The sequence below is a fragment of the Plasmodium inui genome (assembly GCF_000524495.1).
Source record: "Plasmodium inui San Antonio 1 unplaced genomic scaffold supercont1.24, whole genome shotgun sequence".
In the NCBI taxonomy this organism is placed as follows: domain Eukaryota; phylum Apicomplexa; class Aconoidasida; order Haemosporida; family Plasmodiidae; genus Plasmodium; species Plasmodium inui.
The window spans coordinates 10,326-34,255 of NW_008481858.1; the positions used below are offsets into that span (position 1 = coordinate 10,326).

Below are 23,930 nucleotides of genomic sequence, written 5' to 3' on the forward strand. Positions count from 1 at the left end.
TTCTTAATAGTAACCCATCCTTATTAAAAAATGAATCATGCTTTGGTGCCCCATCAAGACGACTTCCCCTCAAGCGCGTTTCTTCATCGTGGGACTCCTTTTCGACCATTATATAAGGTAAAAGAGAAAAAAAAATACTACGTAAAATTAGAAACGGAGAAGCAAAATGGGAAGCAACCAATAAAGCCTACTGCTCTGCGCAAAGTCAATGTAGCAGAGTATCACTTACATGCCCTCCTCTGCAAAACTGTTTTAAAAACAGAATTACAAAATGAACCATGTTATGTGTGCACGGAAGAATAGATCTATAAGTACACACTGGCACATTAAGGAGAAAAAAAGAACAAAAATTTAGTGCATCCTAAAATGAAAAAGGAAACCAAGTAATTAACAAAAATGGACAAAAAATAAAGGAAATGCGACTTGGTATAATGCCAAGGGAGCTCTCCCCTAAAGGAGTATAAACATATACTTAATACAATAGTGATACTTAAAAAAGGAGATCCTTTCTTCTGGGATCAGATATGCAACTGAAATTACGCTGCTACCCAGTTCTATTTCTAATTATAACCCGATTGATGTTGCTGAATCAAGGCTAAGAATGGAGTGCCTCCTTATTATCTCAGCCCTTTTGAAATTTCGTCACAATATTTCCCTTACTTGAACAGGTCCAGTGATCACTTCTATGAAAATGGAATTTTTGTCTCGTTCACTTTACTGCTTCTAGATTTCCGGTTATAGGTTAACACAGCTACGTACTAGGATGAGGGCCTAACGTATCACATACGTTGCCTTCCTTCCGCGGTCAAAGAAAAGCGTTTTTTCATCTATTCCCACAGTGCTATCTTGTTTGTGATGTAAAAAATGCTTCCCTCCAGAGAAATGTATATTTTAATAACGGACGATTTTGATATGTACGCAAGAGTGAACATTCACATGGGGCTCTACAAAAATTGTCTTCTAAGTATGTACGCCATTGGCATAGACGTTCAGCATGCGTCATGCAAATACAGCAAAAATGGTATTAATTACTCGAACCAATCTTAAATAAAGAAGGAAATTGCTCACAAAACACACGTAGTAAGTAGAGGACTTCTCATAGATAGTTAACATAGAAAAAAGGAATTCTTAATTTTGTCCTTATTATACCATTAAGCTAGTGCAAAATGGCAATTTATCACCCCTTCAGCGTTCAATCCAAATGGCAGATATTTAGATATTTTATACCTACATTGTTGTGTCCGCCCCTAATGTGAAGAAAGTTATTATTCTTGCATTGTAGTATCGTAATTATTAGCATTAGGTTAAGTCGAAAAAGATGTAGGAAGTCAGTTCAAATTGTACCGGATTCGTTCAATTTTTTTACTTTCCTTTTTTTTTTTATTATGAATGAGTCTTCATGTTATCATCGTGTGGGAGAGAGCACATATTATAAGCGCAGCTCCCATCCATTTTATGTAAAAAAAAAAAAAAAACGCTGAACATGAAAATTTTTTCATACTGATTCCTCTGCCTATAATTACCCAAATCGATGGTTTATTTTTTTTAAAATGACATATTTTGCTAATCACAGGTTCTATGAGAGTTCTGCGTGCCGGCGCTTGTCCGTTGTGTTCTCTTTACGGTGTTATTTAGAGTCTATTAAAAAGGAACAAATTTGAGCATACGATTATTCTTTTCCCATGCCTAGAAAAATGTACTTCGCAAACGAGGACAACTATATAACGATTGGGTTGCCGATTCATTGTTTGGTGAATCCCCCAGAATTGGCAAGTGTATTATGGAATCAAAAATTAGAATGGCATCTGTTTATGGTAGCGAATCATGCATCCTCAATAGGCACGCTCAAAAAAAATATTTTACTTCGTACGAACTGAAGGCGCCAAGAAAAAATTATCGGCATGTACACCAATATCAACGGAAAAGAAGACAGATAACATAAAACCTGTATAATAACATCGTGTTGATTAAGCTCTTTCCAGCATTCGTTTGCTTAACCCACGCTTTAATATCTAGAAAAGAATGGCAACAATCTCTACGTTCAGAACAAGGTTTTCAATCTATAGGTGATGCCATTGCGACGGGTTCCTCCGCTATTACAAAAGACGTACACACAATAGGAGCCTAAAGAGCAGCCGCGTTTTTGTATATTCCCTCTTTCATTCGAATGCGGGGACAGGTAGTGAAGTCTTCACTAGTACGCTTCCGCATTCACCCCTTTAATAATCGTTTTAAGACATGTCTGTTATTTTTTCTATTTTAAGGAAACGAACTTTTTACATAACTGATAGAATGCGACGAAAATACTGCACCCGCACTGCGCAGCATCACTTCGTTATACGGACATATGTAGATATATCTACAAGAATATACTATATTTGCCTTGAATTCAAAAGATTCGTAAAGGTATAATAATCCGCATTGTGCACAATAAATAATTTAACCAAGGCAGGCCAAGGATCTTCGTATAAGACAATTCCTTTGCTTCTAAAAAAATTGTATACATGTCACGATGACAAGTACCTATTTGGAAATGTCTGGCAACAACCCAACTGGACTTTACAAGCCTTGGTAAATAGTGCCCCCCATGGTATTGTATAATTTATACAGTTATTGCACAGTTCTGAATCGGGGCTGTCCCCTATCAGTGTACAAAGTATGTTTTTGCTTCTTCCTATATTTCGCCCCAACCATCATTCATTCCCTATTTTAATTCATGTCGACATAATATGAACAATATTCACTGAGAAGCAAAATAAACAAAACGATACGTAGTGTTTTTACATTTACTCAACATTTTTGGAAGAATCTTTCCCCCCTTTATTAAATCCTTTATTGTACAACAAAAGGACTCATAACGCGGAATAACAATGTATTAACAAAACGCATATAATACTCTGCACATTGCTATATATTAATGTTCCCCTGTAAGTAAACAAAATAAGTGTCCCTTCTTGTTGACTATAATTTTTTACTTAAATTGCAATAAACGGGAAAAAAACGCAGATTTCCTCTATTGCACAGACATTTCTATTTCCACTTCATTAATTCTATATGATGAAGATTTTAAATAAAAGTCAAACCATGTTGCCCTCAATTTGGAAAACTCTCCAAACCACGTCCATAATTTGACTTAAAAAAAAAAAAAATGCCATTTTTTCTACATTCAATGAATATTCTCCGCGTAATTATTTTTCTTTTTTCTCTTTCCTTTCTGCGTAGAGGAATGGTACGTAAAAAAAAACAAAAGAACAAATCTATAATGATAAGACGATGCCAAAGTGAAAACATCAAGAACAAACAAAGAAATTATAAAGCAAAGCGCTGTAAAATTACCTCTTATGAAAGGGAGCATAAGGTTATACATTTTATTATCATTGTTATTCTCAGTCCCGAGTTCTTCCTCTTTTTTTTTTTTTTTCCTTTTTCCCATTTTAGAATGTCCCCATTGTAGTCCAAGATATATACTATAAATATAATAATATTGAAAGATTTTTCCAAGATGCGGAATTTCATCGACAATGAAAAAACGAAGAGCATAAAACTATTTTTTATGAACGTCATCGTTATAATCCTCTAGCCTGAGTTTGTTCCTTTCTTATTTTTAGAGATCAATTTTCATGTTATAGACCTTTTGTTGTTTCTTCTTAAATTGCAATATTTTAATATATGGTGCGTTCAATTAGCATTAAACTATCCTTCTAATGACGACATATACCTAGAGTAAACGGTGGAGTAACCTGAATTGTCACACTGAAAAAATAAATTTGACATGTACATAATATATATCTTTTTTTATTTAGTATCCCATAAGCCACCACCAGGTTTCATTATACTCTTATGCAATGTTTACTACCCTCTAAAATCCTATTATTTATAAAAGAAAAGAAACTGCTGAAACGAGAAATTCCAAAAAAAAAAAATCTATTTAAATTTAACATATTGGCTATGGTAGTATAATAAAACAATAAATCGTATTGGTCGTTACTCTCTGAGTTGCTAATCTATTCAATTGTTTCCATTTCTTTTTTTTTAAGGAAAAAATAATAAAATAACAATATAATAAAAAGATATACAAACTTATAAAAATTTGCCAACTCAATTTTAAGAGAAGAAAGAAAGAAGGTAACAAAATTTCGTCCTCAAGACATAATTAGTTAAATGACGGTTATCATTTGATGAATTTCCTCTTAAACATGTAAAATCTGTACAAATAGGAGCTTTAGAAACAATCATTGAGTGGCAAATAAATGCATCTATATCTATTATTGATCAGTACACATTACATTATTTATTAGAACATTTTAATTTTCGTCTATTCTTTCTGAATATGTTTTAATCATATAAATAGCACATACTTATTCGAACATTTTCCAATTTATTTTTAATTTTAGTTTTTTCTTTTTTTACTCTTATACCGTGTAACGAGACCCCAATATTTTTTGAATCTGGCCACAAATTTATTTATTATCATTGTATTATATTCCGTTACATTGTATTACGTCACATTCTATATTACGTTACGTGCTATTATACTATATTGTATTATCTGATTTTCCGTCTTTTCCTGTTTTTTCCTCTTTTTTTCCTTTTTCTTTTTTTTTTATTGAATAAAAAAAACACGAAAGTGTTTACTCGTCCTTTTTTATCCCCTATTGAAAATACCCATCCTATTAAGGAAACCAAGATCAAAATGGTTTGCAGCATATCTTTTAGCATTGTTGTGTTATCCTCGGCACTCCTCAGATATTCTGGCGTTCACGTACGAAACAGGAACTGATAAAGCTCCACTGACTACATCACCGCGCTTCACAGATCATTTTTCCTATGTTCCGTTATACGTATAGTTGCCTATATATCTTTAATCCACTCCTGTAATGACTCAGTATAAATTTTTATGTTTCCATTTTTCTACCTCTTAAGGTTGCCGAAATTAGAGCAGGAAAACCCACAGAACCTGTCACTACCGAAGTCGTCAAGGAACCCGAACCTCCTGCAGTAGTTACCGCACCTGACCCAAACGAATTCGTAGAGGAATGGAGATTCAGACCACTCGAATGGAAGTTGAATGAATTTTCCAAATGGCTAAAGAAAGCCGAAGAGAACTGGAAGGAATTTCACCTTGTTCTTGAAGATGGAAGAACACAATGGATTGAAAATTTGGGAGATTCAGAAACAGGATGGTTCCAAAGCGCAGAGAAAAAATGGAACAACTATAACGAAAGTCTGGATATGGAATACAAAAGCAATATATTAAAAAAAGCAAAAGAATGGAAAGAGACTCAATGGAAAGAATGGATTGAAAAAAGTTTAAAGAAATATATTACGGACGATTTTAAAAAATGGATTAACGACCACCAAAATAACTTAAATGCAGCTCTTCGTGTAAACTGGGAAACATGGAAAAAACAACAAATGCTAGAATGCAATTCAATACGCTGGAGATTAGGGGAGGATAAGCAATGGATGAGATGGCTCTTCCACTGTCCAAACAAGGATGATATTACAGTTCCTGAAGAATATAAAGCACTTTATGAAAACTGGAACGTACGAAAAGGGGCGGAAGCAGACCAATGGAAAAAATGGACCGATAAAATAGAAAAGAGCGTTATCTTCAAGGACACTCCTGCATGGACCAAATGGAAGAATGATAAAACTGCTGCCTTCGACAAATGGCTAGCTGCATTCACTAACAAATTAATCGCCCAGAAGCAGTGGACCCGATGGTTCTGAAAAATCCGAACAACTTTTTAACTAATTTTAGCGTGTAGAAAATTACAGTAGTCCAAGGGAACATTTAGGACGCTTTCGTGCCTCTCGCAAATGAAACAAGAAGAAATTGCTAGCGGATTATATTTGCCTTACCCTTTCAAGTATAGAAGAAAAGACACACTCGAAATAAGTAGATGTTAGTGTAAGAACTGCATATAAATCTGTACAAAATAACTGTAAAAGAGAAAATGGAATACTTTTATTTTTCTTCTTTATTTATATTTGCTTCCATTTCTCCGCCAAGTTGAGTCAAAAAAAAAAGGAGGAGGTGCCCCCCCCAGTGAAAGAGGGGAAAGGATAAAAATAAAATACAAGTTCATAATCGTCTAATGTTGAAACAAATGCGAAACACTAAATTAATTCTTTAAAAATATACCAGATGGACATTCCTAAATTGACATTTCTACACAGTAATATACGCTTTTTTTTCTTTACATAAAACACTTTCCATCAATATTTCCTTTTCTAAATGATTGTTTGTACTTCTTTAATTTTTTTTAACTAAAAATTATTATTACCACATGGAAAATATTAATTTTTAAAATGATTATTCATTCTTAAATGTCTCCTTTTTTTTCTCTCTCTTTTTTTTTTTTTTCTTTACATTTCAAATTTATCGAATGCACAGGAAAATAAGAATATGTTATAAATTATTTTTTGTGAGTAATACTTTATTCGTCCTATTCCTATAGTTGAAATATGCCTGTTGTAAAAAAGCTCTTACTATAACAAATGCTGAAGTATATTTACACACACATTTAACTACTTAAATTGGCCTATGCTTCAAATATGAACATTAATTCAAGAAAAAACTTCCGACACAGGAAAGAGTTTTTCTTCTCTTTTTTTTTTTTTTTTGCAAGTGAAGTGTTATTATTATTCCTTTAAGATCATGTTGTGTTTCATGTGTAAATTTATGGTACGCATACGCTGTTTCCCGTTCCTCATGTGCCTTCAAAATGAGCCCGACAAAATAGGGGTTGTTATGTAAAATTTTACTGGTGCCTCTTTTCACTCCCATCTGTCTCTTATGCGAATGTTTGTAGATATATTTAAACATGCTTGTCATAAAGAATTCTGCTTTTCCCTTCTTTTTATATTATTTTGCCAATGTAACTTTCCTTTTCTATGCTAAGAATATATCGGCTTAAGAAAACACTTGTTATATCAAAACAGAATTCATCGCTTTCCTTTTTTCTCTAATTAGAATTGTATGCACAAAAGGACGAGGTTTGTGCACGCGCCTACTGGTCCTTTCAGCACTTCCGCTGTGGACACATACCTTTCCTCGTTCATGGTTAATTCTAGCTATCATTTCGTTTTTGTAACTTTTCCCACTTATAACATTTCTCCATATTTGCCATTTCTTTAAACCCCTCAGCATCATTTCAAGATTGAGGAAACTTGTTAGACCTCCCAGGAGGCATCAGAAAATGGGCATCATTTCAGGTCACGCTCTACATCATATTACCTCCTTGTGGAATCACTAAACAGTTGCATCCCTAATTCTGCAATCATTTGGTCAACTGGTAAAAGGTAAAGGGCTTTTCACTTATAATGGTTGCTACATTGCAAGTTAAATGAAGTAATTTTTTTTCTTTTCTAAACACCCACAAAAATCATCATACGTGCTATCAGTGTTTCATGTAAAACCGGTATGCATGAGCAGACAGATATTCTCTACTGATATTTACATACTCTTTAAGATAAGAGATCACCCGAACTTTTTTCTTTATGAGAAATTTTATCCTCAGCTGCACTTCTTAAATTAAGATTACTTCTCAGTACATCCCCCACTTCGTACAGATCTGTTAGAATGATGTAATCATGAATTGGAGTGTTCAAGAAGCGTTACAAAAATATTGTACGTACGCATAACGAACATGGGCTTTTATTTGCTAATGCGTCTACATCTATGCCGAATCGTAGGTGGAACATGATTCAAAAATTTCAAACGTCACGAAGATAAAGTAGTGTGTTTTACGTTTTTACTGTGGCGATCTCCTTGGGGGAAAAACAGAAGAATTTATGCCCCTTCTGATAATCCTTGCGATGTATTAATAGATACCAGAAAAATCAAAAAAGGAGGGACAATGAAAAAAGGAAGCCATTGAAACATACTTATTAAAGAACGAATCCGTAAACGAATTAGGAGTGGTGATGTGTCATGAAAAACCAGAGCCACCACAGATTAGGACTATCCGCAGGAATTATTCGTACGGGAAATGTCCATTCGTCTTTATTTCTATGCGCCCATTTAGGAAAGGAAGAGAAATTCTATCATTAGGAAGTAGAAAAAATGGAAAGAAAAAGAAAATATGCTATCATCCATCCATTTTAAAAATATACATAACTTCGTGAAAAAAAAAAATATAACCAGCGTTCGATAGACCCCCAAAATGATTTTTTGGCGCATTCATTTGGGCCTAATTGGTATTAAAATTGGACGAAAAATAAAAGGGGCAAAAAAGTAATGAAAAATATTACTTTCTCCTAAATTTGTAAAAAACTGCCATTTCTAATATTTTTTTTTAAACTCCAAGCCCCTTTATGAATTTTATTTTTCTCTTCTCCTTCTCTATATTTATTTTTATCATATGAATGAGAGAGTGCCGTCTTTTTCTCATTTCATCCCATCATCGCTTAGATTTCTTTTTTTTTTTTTTTTTTTCATTAAATGGACATATCAACTTCTTCACTGCTGGAAAGATCAATCGATAAACAAATAAACGAAAAGCATTCGGACGCATCCAGCACATCATATATTTATCATCCCTATGCAAACGAGTGATTACCTACAGTACTAATTTATATATCCATGATAATTTAATAAACCCTTAATGATTCCATTACTAAGGATGCATTCTTCATGGTTTCATGTACGTCTCTCGGTTTATACATTATATACTCGCTTTTCCTTCTGAATAATGTTTCTTCAGTGAGAAAAAAAAAATTTCAAGAAGCAAAACGACAAACACAGAAACGTGCAATTCTTGCTTGCGCTTCAGTATAGCAACGGAAAGAATGGAAGTGAACCCTTCGCCATATACACAAATGCATACACGTATACGTGCATATTGCTGTGCGACTACATGCTCCTCTTTCGCTTTTCCTCACGTCTCAGTCTGTACAAGTGAGTGAGAACGAAAATGAAACTTCGAAAAACGGTTCCGTACGGCTGAAGGAAAAAGAAGGAGGTGCAGATATGACCCTTAAATGTGGAACAAATATTACCCAAAAAGGGGATACAAGGGTAGCAGAAAAAAATGGGTACAGAAATACAGCACAAAAAGGATACAAATCTTTCCACAAAAAAGGACGCAAAAGTCCCCCCGAATCAAGACGCACAAGCCATCCAAAGGGCCCACGCACAGGACCCTCAAAGTGCAGACACAGAATCCTCCCCAAAGGAGAACACACTTGCCACCCAAAAGGCCCACACAAAGGTATCGGAAGAATGGAAAAAAAACGAATGAAAAGAGTGGATAAAAAAAGCGGAAACCAATTTGAACAACTTCAACGCCCTCATGGATAATGAAAAACCAAGAAAATGGTACAGCGCGAAAGAACAGGAGTGGACCAGGTGGATAGAACTTTAAGAAAAAAAGTGGCTCCATTATAACGACAACATTTATGTTGAATACCGATCCCACGTTTTCTGGATCGGTCTAAAATGGGTAGGATCACAATGGGAAAATTGGTTTCAAACTGATGCGTTAGAATTCCTGGTGATGGATTGGAAACACTGGATCACTGATAATAGATCAAACTTCCATGAATGGCTCAAATCAGAATGGGATACTTGGACAATTAGACAAATGGAAAAATGGAAATCCCCTGACTGGAAACGTAACGAAGATGAACACTGGCAAAAGTGGGAAAATGATAAAAAATGGATCAAATGACTGTACATAAAGGATTGGATAAATTGTATTAAATGGAAGAAGAGAATAAAAAAAGAATCGAAAGAATGGCTTCTCTGGGCTCAGTCAAAGAAACACATCTATAAAAATAAATATGTCGATAAGTGGCAAGAGTAGAAAACCGATAAAATTATCATCTTTGATGACTCGAAGGATGGCCTCGTAAAGAGGTTAATCAAGAGCAAACAGTGGAACGTATGGCTTAAGGAGAGGACTGAGCTTATAGAAAAGAGGAGAGCCGCGTATCCCAGCATGGTGAAAGATGTGCAATACCTGGAGCGAGGGAAACAGAAATCACTAAATGGTTCATTGGTCAGTTGCTTAATTTTTGAATTTCTCTCTTGGATATTCTCCTAATTTGGTGTTTGGCCAATTTCGCAGTTTGGTTACCTTCCCATTTTTCAATTTGAGAAGTTACCATCCCACACACACCCATATAAATACACACCACCAATGTAAGCACGCTACAACCGAAATGATTTATGCACGACCGAAGGAGCAGCGTAGATCTAGAAGTAGCAGTAGAATAGCTGGAGCGAGTTATCTGAACAGCGAATCACAACACTGTCCCATCTGTACAGATCTTATTATAATATGTTACACATTCGAACAGGTTACATTCGGCTTAAAGAAAAAGACAGATGTAGAACAAAGCCTCATCACTGAACAAATCCCCAAAGAGAAAACACATATCATTTCTAAAAGTTCACCTGGGTAGAGACGACACAAGGAACGTTCTTTTTTAGAAGAAAAATTTCTTCCTTCACTAAATCTTACATTCCTGCTGTCGGTCCAATTGTGTATGTTGATATCTATGTGATTATATGTGCAGGTGGATACGTCCACTCTAATTATACACGCGTGCCGTAGACGCATATGCTCAACCGTATGCATCTACGAGTCACCAATTCATCACAGCATCATTTTATGTGACTCTTCCCAATAGCAGGAGAAGGAGAAAACCTCTTTTTTTTTTTTTTTTCTTTTTTTCTGTGCCACGCCAAGGAACGGAAGCAAAAGTACAAACATTGTAAAACGACGTCACTGGAATGGCAACTATTATTGTGTTCGCATACCCATTTATTAGCCCTTTTTTTCACTATCGCATGATGGGGGTCAGATGACGCAGAATATTTATTAATTCTTTCCGTTTTTTAAGAAAGAGGCATTTTTGCAAACACATCCGTACACAGAAGCATGACACCTGTACTTAATGCTCTATTCATAAGGGTACGAAGAGAACAGAAATGGACTTATCTGTCTTACGTAACTCTGCTTGGTGAAGCACTAAAAGGAGCAGATTACATATTGCTAACAAAAATGAGCAGAAAATGTTTGTGCAGGGCCTGTTGGCCTCCTTTTTCCACCTTCATAATACGATACTTCTTTTTACAGACGCAAAAGAAAACTATTCCGAGGTAATCATCATACTGTTTAAAATAAACTGGAATGGGTAACTTTGTACGAATTTGTTTAAGTAGAATGCGAAAATGTCAACCTGTTAATGACCAGACTTTTTGCAAATAAGTAAAACATGCTTAAGTGAAGGGTTTCTCCTCCCCTTTGCTCGAGATTCTATGTAAAACGAAAGTTTATAAAAACGGATTTAAAAAAAAAAAAAAAACAGAAGCAACGTACCTCTTAACAGAAAAAACAGAACAGATATAGGACGGTATCTCTTAATTTAGGAGTACTCCTTTTTTCTTCCGTTCATTTTTTACCTATTTGTCCCTTTCTAGGTAACGAAGGAACACGTCACGTTAATTCCTCCTGTTCCTTTCAGCCTCGGTTTAATTCGGCAAATAATTTAATCAATCGCGTGGGATGGGGTTATACAAAATACTATTTTCTATTTGATCGTATCCATACGTGCCCTTTTTATAAAAAAATTACAATTTCTTCTTTTTTCTTTCTTTCTCTTTTTGTTGGTAACTTCTAATTGTCATTTTGCTTCGTAATAAGTGCAAGAACGATAAAAAGGATAAAACTTCTAAAACGATAATTTCTTCTAATATGTACATTTAAAGCAAAAACAAGATTAACATCTGAACGGTGGCTGCGTTTCGTTTCATTCCATCCTAACGTACGAATTAAATTATTTGCGTCTCACAGGAATATTATGTTTGATAATCTTAAATGGGACGATTAAAAATACAAAATAATGTAAAAATAAATGCGTATATAAATAAAATAATGGATGCATCCTGCACGCTGCTAAGGCCAGGTTTATTAACCCCGCCGTGCATAAAATAACTGAAACAAATTAGGCACAGGAACAGGCTTGAGCTATATCTTGTACTCCTTTCTTCTTGTTTGCATAAGGGTCTATAATGCAGCATTTATGCGCATATTATTTATATGTCACATACAACGAAAATACGCTTCTATAAGTATAGTTTAGCATTGTAAATTATAAATCCCATATCTGATGAGGCCATCTTTTTCTAATGTACTTCGCTCCGGTCGAATTTAAAATTATTCAACCTTTTCGTTAACTAACAAGAAAATAAACGCAACAAAATAGGTAGCAGTCAGTCGATCCACAGTGTTCTCTTTTCGCGATTTAGTTTTTATGTATTATTTATTATTATTTCTGTATCTATATATCTCGATGGTATTCCTCACGGTTATTTATTCACTGTTATTGAATCGTAGAATACAAAAATTGCACAAATAAGATTTTTCCCATATTATTTTTTACCGACTTCGCGTCCTTTGTTTAAAGAATATATTTTTCTCTTTTTTTTTCCCGCTTCAATTCATGTTTATATTGACATTCGCATGAGAACCATTTTAGAAAAATAAAATCTTTTGATGTAGATTGATTCGTCAGAAAATGCAATTTTTAGAATAACAAGAATCTGATTCCATTTGAATGCTTCTTCCCTCTCTACGTTTGTCTGTCCATAGTTGTTTGAATTTTCTCCTTCTTTTTAAATAAAGGAAAAAATCACCAATTTCTTTTAGTCTTCTCTCTTATTTTTTCCATATATCTCGTAAGAGAGAAGAAGTCTTTAGCGCCACCGGCATTCTTAATCCATTATTTTATTCTTTTTCCTTTACCCTAAGTAAGAAATTTAAAAATAAGTGGCCAATGAGATAGGTGCAACTAGGCCATATGAAAATTTATTCTTTTCCAATACGGCTATGGAATTTGTTTCTATTTCAGGGAAGTTATTCTACTTTGCTAAACCGCTCACTTCGCGCACTTCCTTCAGTTACCCAAACTATCCCACCGAGAATAGTCACCATGGAACAAGTTGCAGAAGTTGCGGACAATGCAAGGACTACCTGCAGCTCGCTGTTAAGTCTCCCTTGTGTTAAAGAAACAATCTCGGGGTGGAAACATAATATCCTAAATATGGATAAGGACCAGATGACCTTAACCTTGGGTATCATGATGGTTGCTCTAACATCAGGCGTTGTCTCTGGCGTTATTGTGAAGGTAAGATAAAAAAAAAAAATGTACATGTGCAAGGGGGGGGTTACAGCACTCCTCTATACTCTTTCCGCTTGTGAGTATTAAGCTGCCTGTATGCATGGTTACTTATATATATATGCCCCCGTCCCTTTCCCGCTGTTAGAATGGAGATTCCCTTGACATCCTAGGAGAAGACGAATCCAATGAGGAGGAGACCAAAAATAAAAAAGAATTCCCAGAAAAATCCGAAGAGTGGAAACAAAAGGAATGGAAGAACTGGATGAAGAAATTGGAACAAGACTGGGAAATATTCAACGAACAGCTAGAAAATGAAAATAATAAACTTATAGAAGAAAAAGAGGAAGAATGGAACACATGGTTAAAATCGATAGAGAAAAAATGGACCCACTTTAACCCTAACATGGATAAAGAATTTCACAGCAATATGATGAAGAGGTCCATAAATTGGACTGAGCCTCAGTGGAGAGAATGGATCAAAACGGAAGGAAGACTATACCTCGATATTGAATTGAAGAAATGGTTTTTCCAAGAGAAATTTCCTCCAGACGAATTAATTGTCAAGAGATGGATTCAATGGAAAAAAGACAGAATCGTGGACTGGTTAATGTCTGACTGGAGACGAGCAGAAGAAGAACACTGGGAAGAGTTTGAAGATAAGTCATGGTCTTCCAAATTATTTCAATTTTCTGAGAAAAAAAACTATAAAGTTTTTAAAGAGAGAACCAGAGACGAATGGGACGAATGGTTCGATTGGGTAAAAACGAAAGATAGTATTTTCCTTACCAACATTGTAGACCAGTGGGTAAAATGGAGGGACGAAAAGATCCTTCTGTACAACCAATGGGCTGAGTCCTTTACCACCAATTGGATAAACAAGAAACAGTGGACCGTGTGGGTAAATGAAAGAAGAGACCTAGCCGCAAAAGCGAAAGCTGCATCAAATAAAAAAAATTAGTCACACTCAAAAAAGGGAAAGTCGTCAAAATGAATAATTTTCGCTTGACGCGCCTTTCTGTGCTGTCAAATGCACACATTATCCGCTGCACAACAGGGTCCACCATAAGTGAGAAAGCTAAAATGGAAGGAAAAGGAGAAGAAGAACAAAAAAAAGAAAAGAAAACACTTATAGGGAAGGATAACCTCTTTTTCCATTCTTGCCTATCTGTTCACTCTGAATTAGACCACATGTTCCATCATTGCGAAGTACATTTTTATCAAACATTAGATCGACCCCCATGAGATGACACCACTGAGGGAATACGTTCCAAAACGGGACTGTAACGATTTCCTGAGGCTTTAAAAGGCAAAAACACAATAATAATAGAAACAGCAATAATAATATCAGTAGCAATGGTAATTGTAATAGCAATAGTAATACTAACACTAATAGTAATAGTAACAGTAACACTAATCGTAATAGTAACAGTAATAGTAATGGTAATACCCAGAAAGCGGAAAGAATACACTGATATGCAGCCAAAGCAACCAACTCACCTAAAGTTGCATCGCAGTTACAAATATGGCTCAACAGGCCGAATTAAGCATATTCCCAAATCGATGTCTTTACGATTGGTTCATAGCTACATATATATTCAAGTGCAACTTACTATTCTTTCTGCCTTTGTTTTATGCAGCCCACGTTTTTGTGCGTGGAGAAATCGTCTATTCTTTTTTTCATTTTCTCTTTTTCTTAAATGATGTTCCTCGTTTGTCTCTGTGATTATACATATCTGTAAGCCCATGTGCGTTATCATGTACAAGTGCAAATACAAATGTGATATTGGATATGAACGTAATACAAATAAATATACTATACTTCCTCTCTGTATATGCCCCAACAACATTTCCTCCCACCCTCCTCCCAAAAAAAAAGAAAAAGATTCCAAATATAAGTTATCTTGTATGTAGTTACCTTCCTATTAATCATGACGCTGTTTCGGTACATACATTTTATGGAAATAATTTCTTACCCTTCTTTGAACTTTAAGAATAGGTGCGGTAGGGAACTTATCTGAATATTACAATAATATGTTCCCTTCCCCAGAGCAGACAAGAAAAATAGTTTGCGCCCTGCAGAGTTCGGCTTTTACGCGGGATGTAGCAGTCTAGCGTCATAATCGGCACGAATTAAAAATGAGGGATGAAATGTGCCAAGGCGGATTCTTCTTTTTTTTTCTGTGCCATCTGTTTGAAGAAGTAAGCCTACGACATGGGTTAAGTTTCAGGCTACAATCTTTTGATTTATCTCCTTTATGGTCAGATCAGCATATACAAAAACTCACCTTTTGTTGTTTCTGTCATGCGCTTCTCTTTTACAACTGCGATCATTCACCATCAAGCAAATGAAATGCACCCGAAAACACATTTACCTAATTTCTCTTGTTTTTATCAAATTTGGTAAATACATACTGCACATATACATATTTCTCCCCATTATCATTACAGAACTTTTTTTAATAGTTAAGCAACGCAGATAAGGAAAATGCCACAATGCGCTAATCACGGCGAAAAGGAAGAAAAAGGGGCATATCTATATCAGCCCTATGTTTCATGTGAAGGGGCAGAACATATTGAGTCACTCTTTAATATTAATGATAATGTAACGAGGTACACTTTTAACTTCTTATAGTGTGTCTATTTCTTTAAAATGAACCTCCTGACCATCATACACATGCCGCGTAACAGTCCTTGTTTGCTTCTCCCCAGATACGGCATTTTCACATCTTTCTGATTACATCTCATCAATTCATCTGGCCTTCCTAAGATTTCTCCACCTTTGGCCCATTTCCCCTTCGCGAGAATGCATCTAAAAGAAATCCCACCGTTTTTACACTCAATGGGAAGACGCCAAATTTTCACTAGGGTTATGCTAAGCCAGCATACATACATAAATATACATATACGTATATATATACGTATACATATAGGTATTCATGTTCGCAATTTTTCTGCCTTTTTTTCAGCGAACGCGTCAACAAGCTGATCAACATTTTACACACAAAGCGTTTCCCTTCCTGAGAGAAGAGTTCTCAAAAAATGGTAGGCCCAAAAAAAAACACATATAACATAAGAAGCCAAAAAATGCGGTAAATTGGTACAGGCTTCGGGAAAATAAAAAAAAAAAAAAAAAGGAAAAAAAAAACAAAAATGGGGTAAAATTAAAAACAGGGCAGGGAAAAAAAAAAAAAAAAAAAAAAAGGAAAAAAAAAAGCACAACTGAGTTAATATATACACATGCGACGGAAAAAAAAAAGAGAAGAAAGAAATTGAAGAATGGGTAAATATATGCACATGGGAGGGAGAAAAAAAAACTCTCCCGAATTAGACTAATTCTTTTTCCATAACAATACTATAAGAAGAAACAAATTAGAAAAAAGAAAAAAGAAAAAATAATAATACTAAAAAAAAGGGGTCCCCAATTTTAATGTTGAATTTTGCAATCTTATAAAAGCTCATGGCAGATGAAAGCCTTTTTTTTTTTTTTGTTCTTCTCTCTCACTTTTAACAATCATTTTTGAGTGGAAGGATGCGTAATTTGAGATGTGCACTGAAAAAAAAATACATGCACACATTAAAAGTATGTAGGTCATCTTATACATAAAGAATCAACGCAAAAATACATTTATCAAACGTTTTTCTTAGTTTCATTCTTCTTAATTGAATAAAATTGTGAAAAAGCAGTGCCTTAATATAGGGCCACTCAGAAGAATACACATTATATACTTTGATGTGTCTGTCATCCGAGTTACGAAAAAGTAATGACGAACGGCATATGTAAGCAGCTATCCAAATTGTCATTCTTTTTTTTTCTTTTCAATCTTCGCTAAGGCTCCTCTCCTAAGTTTATTCATAAAGATGAATTGGGGGAAGCTGTAGGGGAAGGGTAAAAATAAGGCACGTTAAAATTGAACGACTTTTCGATCAGCCGATTTGCTAACTTCTTCGCATCAGTATGGGTAATTTTTTTAAGTCACCTTTTCGAAAAATCAAACTTTTCGTTAATCAATTTAAACAGTGACCTTTTGTGTACCTTATGCATGTGCATTCGTTACACATTTGCTTTGCATCCTCCTGGAAATCTCCTAAAGCAGAATATATACGAGTTACATTTTTTTTTCTTTTTTTTGTTACTTGTTCTCTGGTTCCTTCTTCATCTGCCTCCCCTTCGGCTGTCAGTCTCACAGTTTTGACTATCTATACTATCATGGCTCTGCTCATTAGAACTTCTTCCTAATTCGACACAAAATGGGATGCGCGGGAAAAAAAAAGTGGGTAATGCGGAACCAGCAGCCATCGGAAATATTTGTGAACAGATTTTTCCTTAAAAGGTGATATCCTTGTCAGTATCAGATTGGAAAGGGGAAAATATCAATCCGGCTACCCACAGACTGTGCAGAAATTCAGAAAAGGGAGGGAAACCTCCGAAGCAGGATAAAATGGAGCTGAATAAATATCAAAATGACAGTACCTCCCAAAGCAGCTTCCTTTCGAAGTTAAATATACAGGGCAAGAACCACATCTTATCAGACATTCACGAGGATTTTTTAATAGCATTTCTATACATCGCTCTCTTCATATATACGTGTTATATTTTCCTCTCCCTGACTTTTTACCTGGTAAGGCCTAAAAATTGCGCCAATTCCCCCTCCGTGGGAATCATAATTCGTGAATTCCTACGCCGGGCAATACGTGGTGGAGCTAGAACGCGACAGGGACATATCCCTACCCGTTTCCCCTGACTTCACGTACTTTACATTTTAAACGGTTTCTCCCGTTTATCCCCCTTTTTTTGCAGTCCACTAAAAAGAAAAGAAAGCACATGTACGAATCCATGGGAGAGGTGCACTTCGACCAAAAGTTGATAAAAAAATCAGAGGACCTAAAAAGCTATGCGTGGATTAATTGAATGACCCGCGTAGAATTAGACTGGAAGGATTTTGACAACTCCATTAACGATAAAAAAGAAAAATGCCTCGAAGAGAGAATGCCCCCCTGGGAAGAATTCCAGAAACAAATCGAACACAAGTGGAATCTTTACAATGAGCATCTAGATATTGCATATAAATCTTATATCCTCAAAATATCTCCTACATGGAATGTGTCCCACTGGGAAGAGTGAGTGAAGGCTGAGATAAAAAGTTTTATCGACGAAGAATGGTCTAACTGGGTCGACGAAAATGAACAACATTTAAATACATGGGTTATGAATGAATGGACTGAATGGAAGAACAACAAAATTGCGGAATGGTTATCCAAAAACTGGAAGCGCAATGAAGACGCATATTGGGAAACAATGACAAGGAGAAAGTGGGTCAAGTCCCTATTTAGAGTGATCCGAAAAAATTGGCTCAAATGGAAGGAAAGAATTAATAGAGAGTCCAACTAGTGGGACGATTGGGTCATCGGAAAGGAAAATGCATACATGAAAAGTCATGAATGGGATCTATGGGTCCAGTGGAAGACAGGCAAGTACAACTTGCTCTAAGAGCTGAGTAAGTCCTTTGTCACAAAGTGGATCGCAGAGAAGCAGTGGATTCCCTGGGTTCAGGATAGGCACCGAGTGATTCCGCAGGAAAAGTATCCAATGGGCATTTCAGAGGACCCGAGGATGAGGACGATAGAGCCAATCTGAGGGGTGTGCACTGTCAACATCCTCGACATCATTACTAGGAACTTTTACCATTATTACTTCGCTTCAGCTCACTTTGCTTTGCCTGACTTGGCTTCTCCATTTTTTGGTCTCTCTCCAGCTAATTGTATTTTGACCCCCAAGGGTTCTTCAAAATAGCGTGGGAAACGGAAAAAGCGAAAAGACTCTTAAAATTTGCCCCTTTTCCATAACCCCCATGAGTTATCTTAATCGTGACGCTGCCGAGTGTGGAACTAACGCGAGAACAAATATTCGACGTGCGGAAATGAAGGAAGAGTAGCCAGTTCTTTGGAATGCCCCAAACTGATTGACCGCACAAGACATATTTCAAAGATATGCTCTCCCTTCCTCATGCACGTACAAGGGCCCATCAAAACTAAGCACATTACAAACCGTTGCTATGCAAAATGCAACATGTAGTATGAGAACAGGACCAGCGGTCCAGAATCTATTTCATTAACCTAATTAATTCTCTACCGATGTGACGCTTTCACAAAAAATGATACGACCCCTCTCCTCCTCTTTTGTGAACACGTCTGCTGTGTTATATTCCAAACTTTTTGTAAAAATGTATTTGTCAAAATTGCCTTTTCATCAGTACCTCATCTGTTTGAAATTGCATCTTCCTGTAAGCACGCGTGCATGCATTTGCCCACGTGTATGCACTTGCTCAGATGTAGAACATACACACCTGTAATACCGCTCTTTTCACCCTAACCCTAATTCTTTCTGTCAATTTTTTAATTTTTTTTTTTTTCTTTTTATCTCAAATTAAGTACACATATGATATGGATAAAATGTACTCCCTCTCCCCCCCCTAAATTCCCCTTTTCTTACTAAAACTAACTGGTCATTACAAATGCTATGTCAATTATTTTTCTATATTTTGAGCCATTCCCCTATGGACATACTCAAGGCAAACATGTCGAACGCTTGTTCTCAGCTGCGCCATTGAACGTTTATGGGGAAATATCTCCCAAATTAGTCTATATCACTCGTTATAGAAAATTTTTTGCATTTTTTTTTCTTTTTTTTGAAAAAGGTGCAAATTCTAAGGAGAAAATATTTGTACATATCTTTTCCCCTTCGGACCGGTCAATAATTCTTTGGAAAAGGAGCCTGGGAACAAGTATGGCTTAAGGTGAGTAGACTGTTCTGCAATTTCCGATTCATCAAAAGGTTTATAATGAAACATAGCAGAATAGAACAAAAAGAATTACGTTTTCAGTAGGCTCAGCATAAATTTTTCCCCTTTGTTACTAGGCTATCCTGACATAGCAAATCCCAATTGTGAAGAACTTCAAACGCAATATTTTACGTCTGAACAGTTCACCACCACATACGTTTCCATGGTTGGCCTCCTTTTCTTTACATAAATAACAGAACAGTTTGCAAGGAAAATTTCTAATAGGACATGACATCGTCCCATCTCGTACAAGGGATTAAATATCACATGGATTCCACCTAAGAAATGTCCTCCGCCCATTTAGATACAAAACCGTGCCACTCAGCGGTATGTACTGATCCTATGGATTGATAAATATGTCACGGGAAGAGAACCTGCCTAACGATTCACGCCGGTTCTATCCTAGAAGTTCAAATTTCGACTAATCTGTCACCCCGCGTAATGCTCCAAACAATGCGCTAAAATGGGTTCATAGGAAATGCAAATATGCAATGTTTATAATCCCTTCGCGCGCCGTTCGTCCGGTTGTTATTCTTCTTTATTTTTTTCTTTATTTTTTTTCTTTATTTTTTTTCTTTATTTTTTTTCTTTTTTTTATTTTATTATGATTTTTTTTTTCTTTAGCTTATTATTATTTTTTTTATTTATCTATTTTTCCTTTTTTTTTAACTAATCCGAATCGCTGCTACTAAAACGAGGGAAGTACTTCAACCAAAGGAGATATGGCACAAAAAACTTCAAATGTTCGCATCTGTATACAGGAAGCCATCTTTCGGAGAAAGGGAGGTATAGTATTGAAGGGCAGTTCTTTTGACCACGCCATTCCTTTTTAGGCAAAAATAAATGCTCACCTGAAAATAATTGCTACAGCATCGATTTTGCAAAAAAATATTTTTAAACCGGTGCATGATATCTGCAGGCCTAACCTATACTTGTATTCTCTTCCAATTCTAGTTACAATTTTGCTGTCGTTCTGATTCCGCTTCTCCTCCTGCTTATGATTCCTGCTCGTGATCCTGCGCCTGATCCGCGCCTGACCCATGCTCTTGCTTCTGATCCTGCTCCTTCCTTTTTTTTTTTTATTGTAACCTCTTTTAGCCTAATCTTTGCTTAATTCCATTAGCCGTAAATGTTTATTCACCACTTATTTTTACTTTCTCTCTTTTGTCAGAAATTGATGAAAATTTGGCACAACGTTTGTGCTCACTTATAAAGAAGAAAACTCTTATTTTATTTTTTTGTATTATATTTTATTTTTGTTATATTTTTTTATCTTTCTTTATATTATACCATATTATATTTTATTTCATTTTTCATTGTTTTTTTTTTGTCCCTAGAGCTCCCCTAGGTGTCTGAACAATTTTCATTCTTCCATTTAGATGTAACAGAAATATGGAAGTAGAAGACCAATCAGAACCCAATGCGATTACATCCTTTCTCAACACAATTTCCGAAAGGTACAGGGATAGTTTCTTAGCTAATGTTAGGAGTGAGTTCCTCATTATTGGTACAAGTTTTATAGGACTCTCTTTAGCTAGCTACATTTTTTTAACATACGTCAATTCGGTAAGGGAAAAAGAAGAATGGCAGAAAAATAAGGAATATAATAATGCATGTGGAGCCTTCTTTTTTTTGTTCTTTTTTGTTTTTGCACCCATCCAATTAGCCTAAAACGAGTGTATATATGTGGAGTCGTTTGTACCGGCGCGTAGAAGGATTACCCCCAACGTTTGTGCCTTTTTACGTGTCAACCCTATTGCTCCACCTCTGTTTCTACACATTCGCCCCTCCTACCCCTTGATCAGCCCGCAAAAAAAAAAATCAAAAAGAAAGATGAGCCCCCAAAAGAGTTGATCAGCAAAGAAAAGGAAGAGGATAACACCAAGTCGGAAGAGTGGAAAGCAAAAGAGTGGAAAGTATGGATGACGCAGTTAGACAAAGATGCAGAAATATTCACAACCTCTTTAGAACACAAAAAAGATCAATGGCTGCTTCAAAGACAACTCGAATCGGAGGAATGGATAAAATCCATGGAAGAAAAATGGAATCACTATACCGAAAAAATGGTTTCAGAATACTACTCCCCCATTTATAAAAATGCCGCAAAATGGTCAGATGAACAGTGGGAAAATTGGATAAGGACTGAAGCAAAGCAAGTGATGGAAAACCATTGGAATGACTGGATCGCAGAAAGTGAATCCTATGTAGATGTCCTGATGATGAAGGAATGGATTACATGGAAAAATGACAAAATTATGGAGTGGATAATGAGAGACTGGAAATGTAAGGAAGACAAACATTGGGATGCTTGGGAAAAAAATAAATGGTCCAAGTGGCTCTCTATAAATGAAAGGAAAAAATGGACCCAATGGAAAGACCGACTCTCCAAAGAAACCGAAGAATGGACCGCCTGGGTAGAAAAGAAAGACAAACAATTCCTTGATAGTGAAGACCAGAAATTAGCTGAATGGAAAAAGAACAATTACATTTTGTTTAACAAGTGTATGGAATCCTACATCAACAAGTGGATTAATGAGAAGAAGTGGAAGAATTACTCCAAGCAACCCATTAGTTTCGAGCCCCCAGCAATGATGTCCATGAGTAATTAGCCGCCTGGAGTTCCCTCTACTCCATGTTTTTACTTCTATTTATTTTTTCATTTTATTACCTCTTTTTTTTTTTTTTTTTTGTGAGTATGTGATTTTCTTATGCGACATCCGGATACTAGTTCAACTGTGCAACTGGCCATTTGCCCAACTGCGTGAATGAACAGAACTGCTGAACAAGATCAATCAATGGGAAAATAAAAAAAAAATCCCCCAAAAGGGAATCCTCTTCTGAGGGATACCAATTGGGTTCTCTTGCTAGAAGATGGATGTACAATGTGTGCTATATGTACACTATTAAAAGCTGAAGCTGATGTGCAATATGATAGGCTTAGAAAAAAAAAACACCATATTACCAAGTACCCGAGTATTTCCCTCAAGGGGCAATGCCACAAGCACAATTTAAAGGCACACCTTGGGCACTCCCCACATTTTGTATTAATGTGGGCCTTCGGTACGAGGCTGTTCCCCCACTTAAGGCCGCTGATGAGAACCACTCCACACCACTACTGTTACCAAAATGGCACTCTTATGAATACGTAAAGAATTCTTACCGTTACGCGAACTCTTTATTTTATTTATTTTTTATCCCTCAAGGGAATGTCCAGGACGTACATGTACATATGCGCTGATGTTTCTTCTTTCGTGGCGCACTTCTATTGTATGTTGAATTGTCTTTCTTAATTGCGTATCTTCGACTGCACATTTCAAACCATGACGATTCCTTGTCAGTTTGGCTACGCCTCGTCCCGTCAATATACACATGTACATCCACGCCTACATTGGCATCTACATCCGCACCTACTTCTACACATACAAATCAGAAGCATGCAGCTACTCCGCATGAATCTTTTTAATGACAAAAAAATTATGCATAAAATATTGCATAAAAACATGCATAAGTTGTTGTGCCATTGGAACAGGGGGAACAGAATGAAATGATCCCTTGTGTGGAGGGACACGTTCCCCAAGGAAATGATTTTTTTGATTTACCATTCCGATTCGCAACACCATAAATAGTTCATAGACATGGTCACGAACTATCCACCAGGTGCATAACTCATATATGTTATTGCTCTTTGTTTTGGAGTATTCCCCTAGGAAAGCCACCTCATTATTAACGTTATTATGCGAATCGTTCAGTTAACCTTTTTCTTGCCTTGACCAAACTAATAGACCACCTGGGAGAGGCCATTTAATAGGACCCCCTTGTCTTTTAGTTTAGGGAAGCATGTTTTGTAACCACCCCCATAAAAACTTACTTATTAAAAAAGGCTCATTCCCCCCCCAGAACTGGAAATTGAAGCTCTGTACAAATGGAGTAAGTGGGGAAATTGCTAACCTGTTTTTT

The 23,930-nt window shown here is 36.0% G+C and overlaps 8 protein-coding genes across 8 annotated transcripts; all 8 read left to right on the forward strand.

The window, feature by feature from the left end:
- Positions 1–864: 864 nt before the first annotated feature.
- C922_04479 (hypothetical protein) lies at positions 865–1,047 on the forward strand (the record flags this gene model as incomplete). Its single annotated transcript, XM_008820062.1, has 1 exon — positions 865–1,047. The coding sequence occupies one exon, from the start codon at positions 865–867 to the stop codon at positions 1,045–1,047; it is 183 nt and encodes a 60-aa protein (XP_008818284.1).
- A 2,215-nt stretch (positions 1,048–3,262) lies between these two features.
- Positions 3,263–3,580, forward strand: C922_04480 (hypothetical protein; the record flags this gene model as incomplete). The annotated part of the gene is made up of 2 exons (XM_008820063.1): positions 3,263–3,358; positions 3,455–3,580. 2 exons carry the CDS (start codon positions 3,263–3,265, stop codon positions 3,578–3,580), a joined length of 222 nt encoding a protein of 73 aa, XP_008818285.1.
- A 1,113-nt stretch (positions 3,581–4,693) lies between these two features.
- C922_04481 (hypothetical protein) lies at positions 4,694–5,733 on the forward strand (the record flags this gene model as incomplete). The annotated part of the gene is made up of 2 exons (XM_008820064.1): positions 4,694–4,762; positions 4,924–5,733. 2 exons carry the CDS (start codon positions 4,694–4,696, stop codon positions 5,731–5,733), a joined length of 879 nt encoding a protein of 292 aa, XP_008818286.1.
- A 3,305-nt stretch (positions 5,734–9,038) lies between these two features.
- C922_04482 (hypothetical protein) lies at positions 9,039–10,052 on the forward strand (the record flags this gene model as incomplete). The annotated part of the gene is made up of 2 exons (XM_008820065.1): positions 9,039–9,218; positions 9,849–10,052. 2 exons carry the CDS (start codon positions 9,039–9,041, stop codon positions 10,050–10,052), a joined length of 384 nt encoding a protein of 127 aa, XP_008818287.1.
- Positions 10,053–12,945: 2,893 nt separating this feature from the next.
- C922_04483 (hypothetical protein) lies at positions 12,946–14,092 on the forward strand (the record flags this gene model as incomplete). The annotated part of the gene is made up of 2 exons (XM_008820066.1): positions 12,946–13,140; positions 13,280–14,092. The coding sequence occupies 2 exons, from the start codon at positions 12,946–12,948 to the stop codon at positions 14,090–14,092; spliced, it is 1,008 nt and encodes a 335-aa protein (XP_008818288.1).
- Positions 14,093–17,573: 3,481 nt separating this feature from the next.
- On the forward strand, positions 17,574–18,043 carry C922_04484 (hypothetical protein; the record flags this gene model as incomplete). The annotated part of the gene is made up of 2 exons (XM_008820067.1): positions 17,574–17,753; positions 17,933–18,043. 2 exons carry the CDS (start codon positions 17,574–17,576, stop codon positions 18,041–18,043), a joined length of 291 nt encoding a protein of 96 aa, XP_008818289.1.
- On the forward strand, positions 18,044–18,256 carry C922_04485 (hypothetical protein; the record flags this gene model as incomplete). Its single annotated transcript, XM_008820068.1, has 1 exon — positions 18,044–18,256. One exon carries the CDS (start codon positions 18,044–18,046, stop codon positions 18,254–18,256), a length of 213 nt encoding a protein of 70 aa, XP_008818290.1.
- A 3,109-nt stretch (positions 18,257–21,365) lies between these two features.
- On the forward strand, positions 21,366–22,582 carry C922_04486 (hypothetical protein; the record flags this gene model as incomplete). Its single annotated transcript, XM_008820069.1, has 2 exons — positions 21,366–21,539; positions 21,779–22,582. 2 exons carry the CDS (start codon positions 21,366–21,368, stop codon positions 22,580–22,582), a joined length of 978 nt encoding a protein of 325 aa, XP_008818291.1.
- Positions 22,583–23,930: the final 1,348 nt, after the last annotated feature.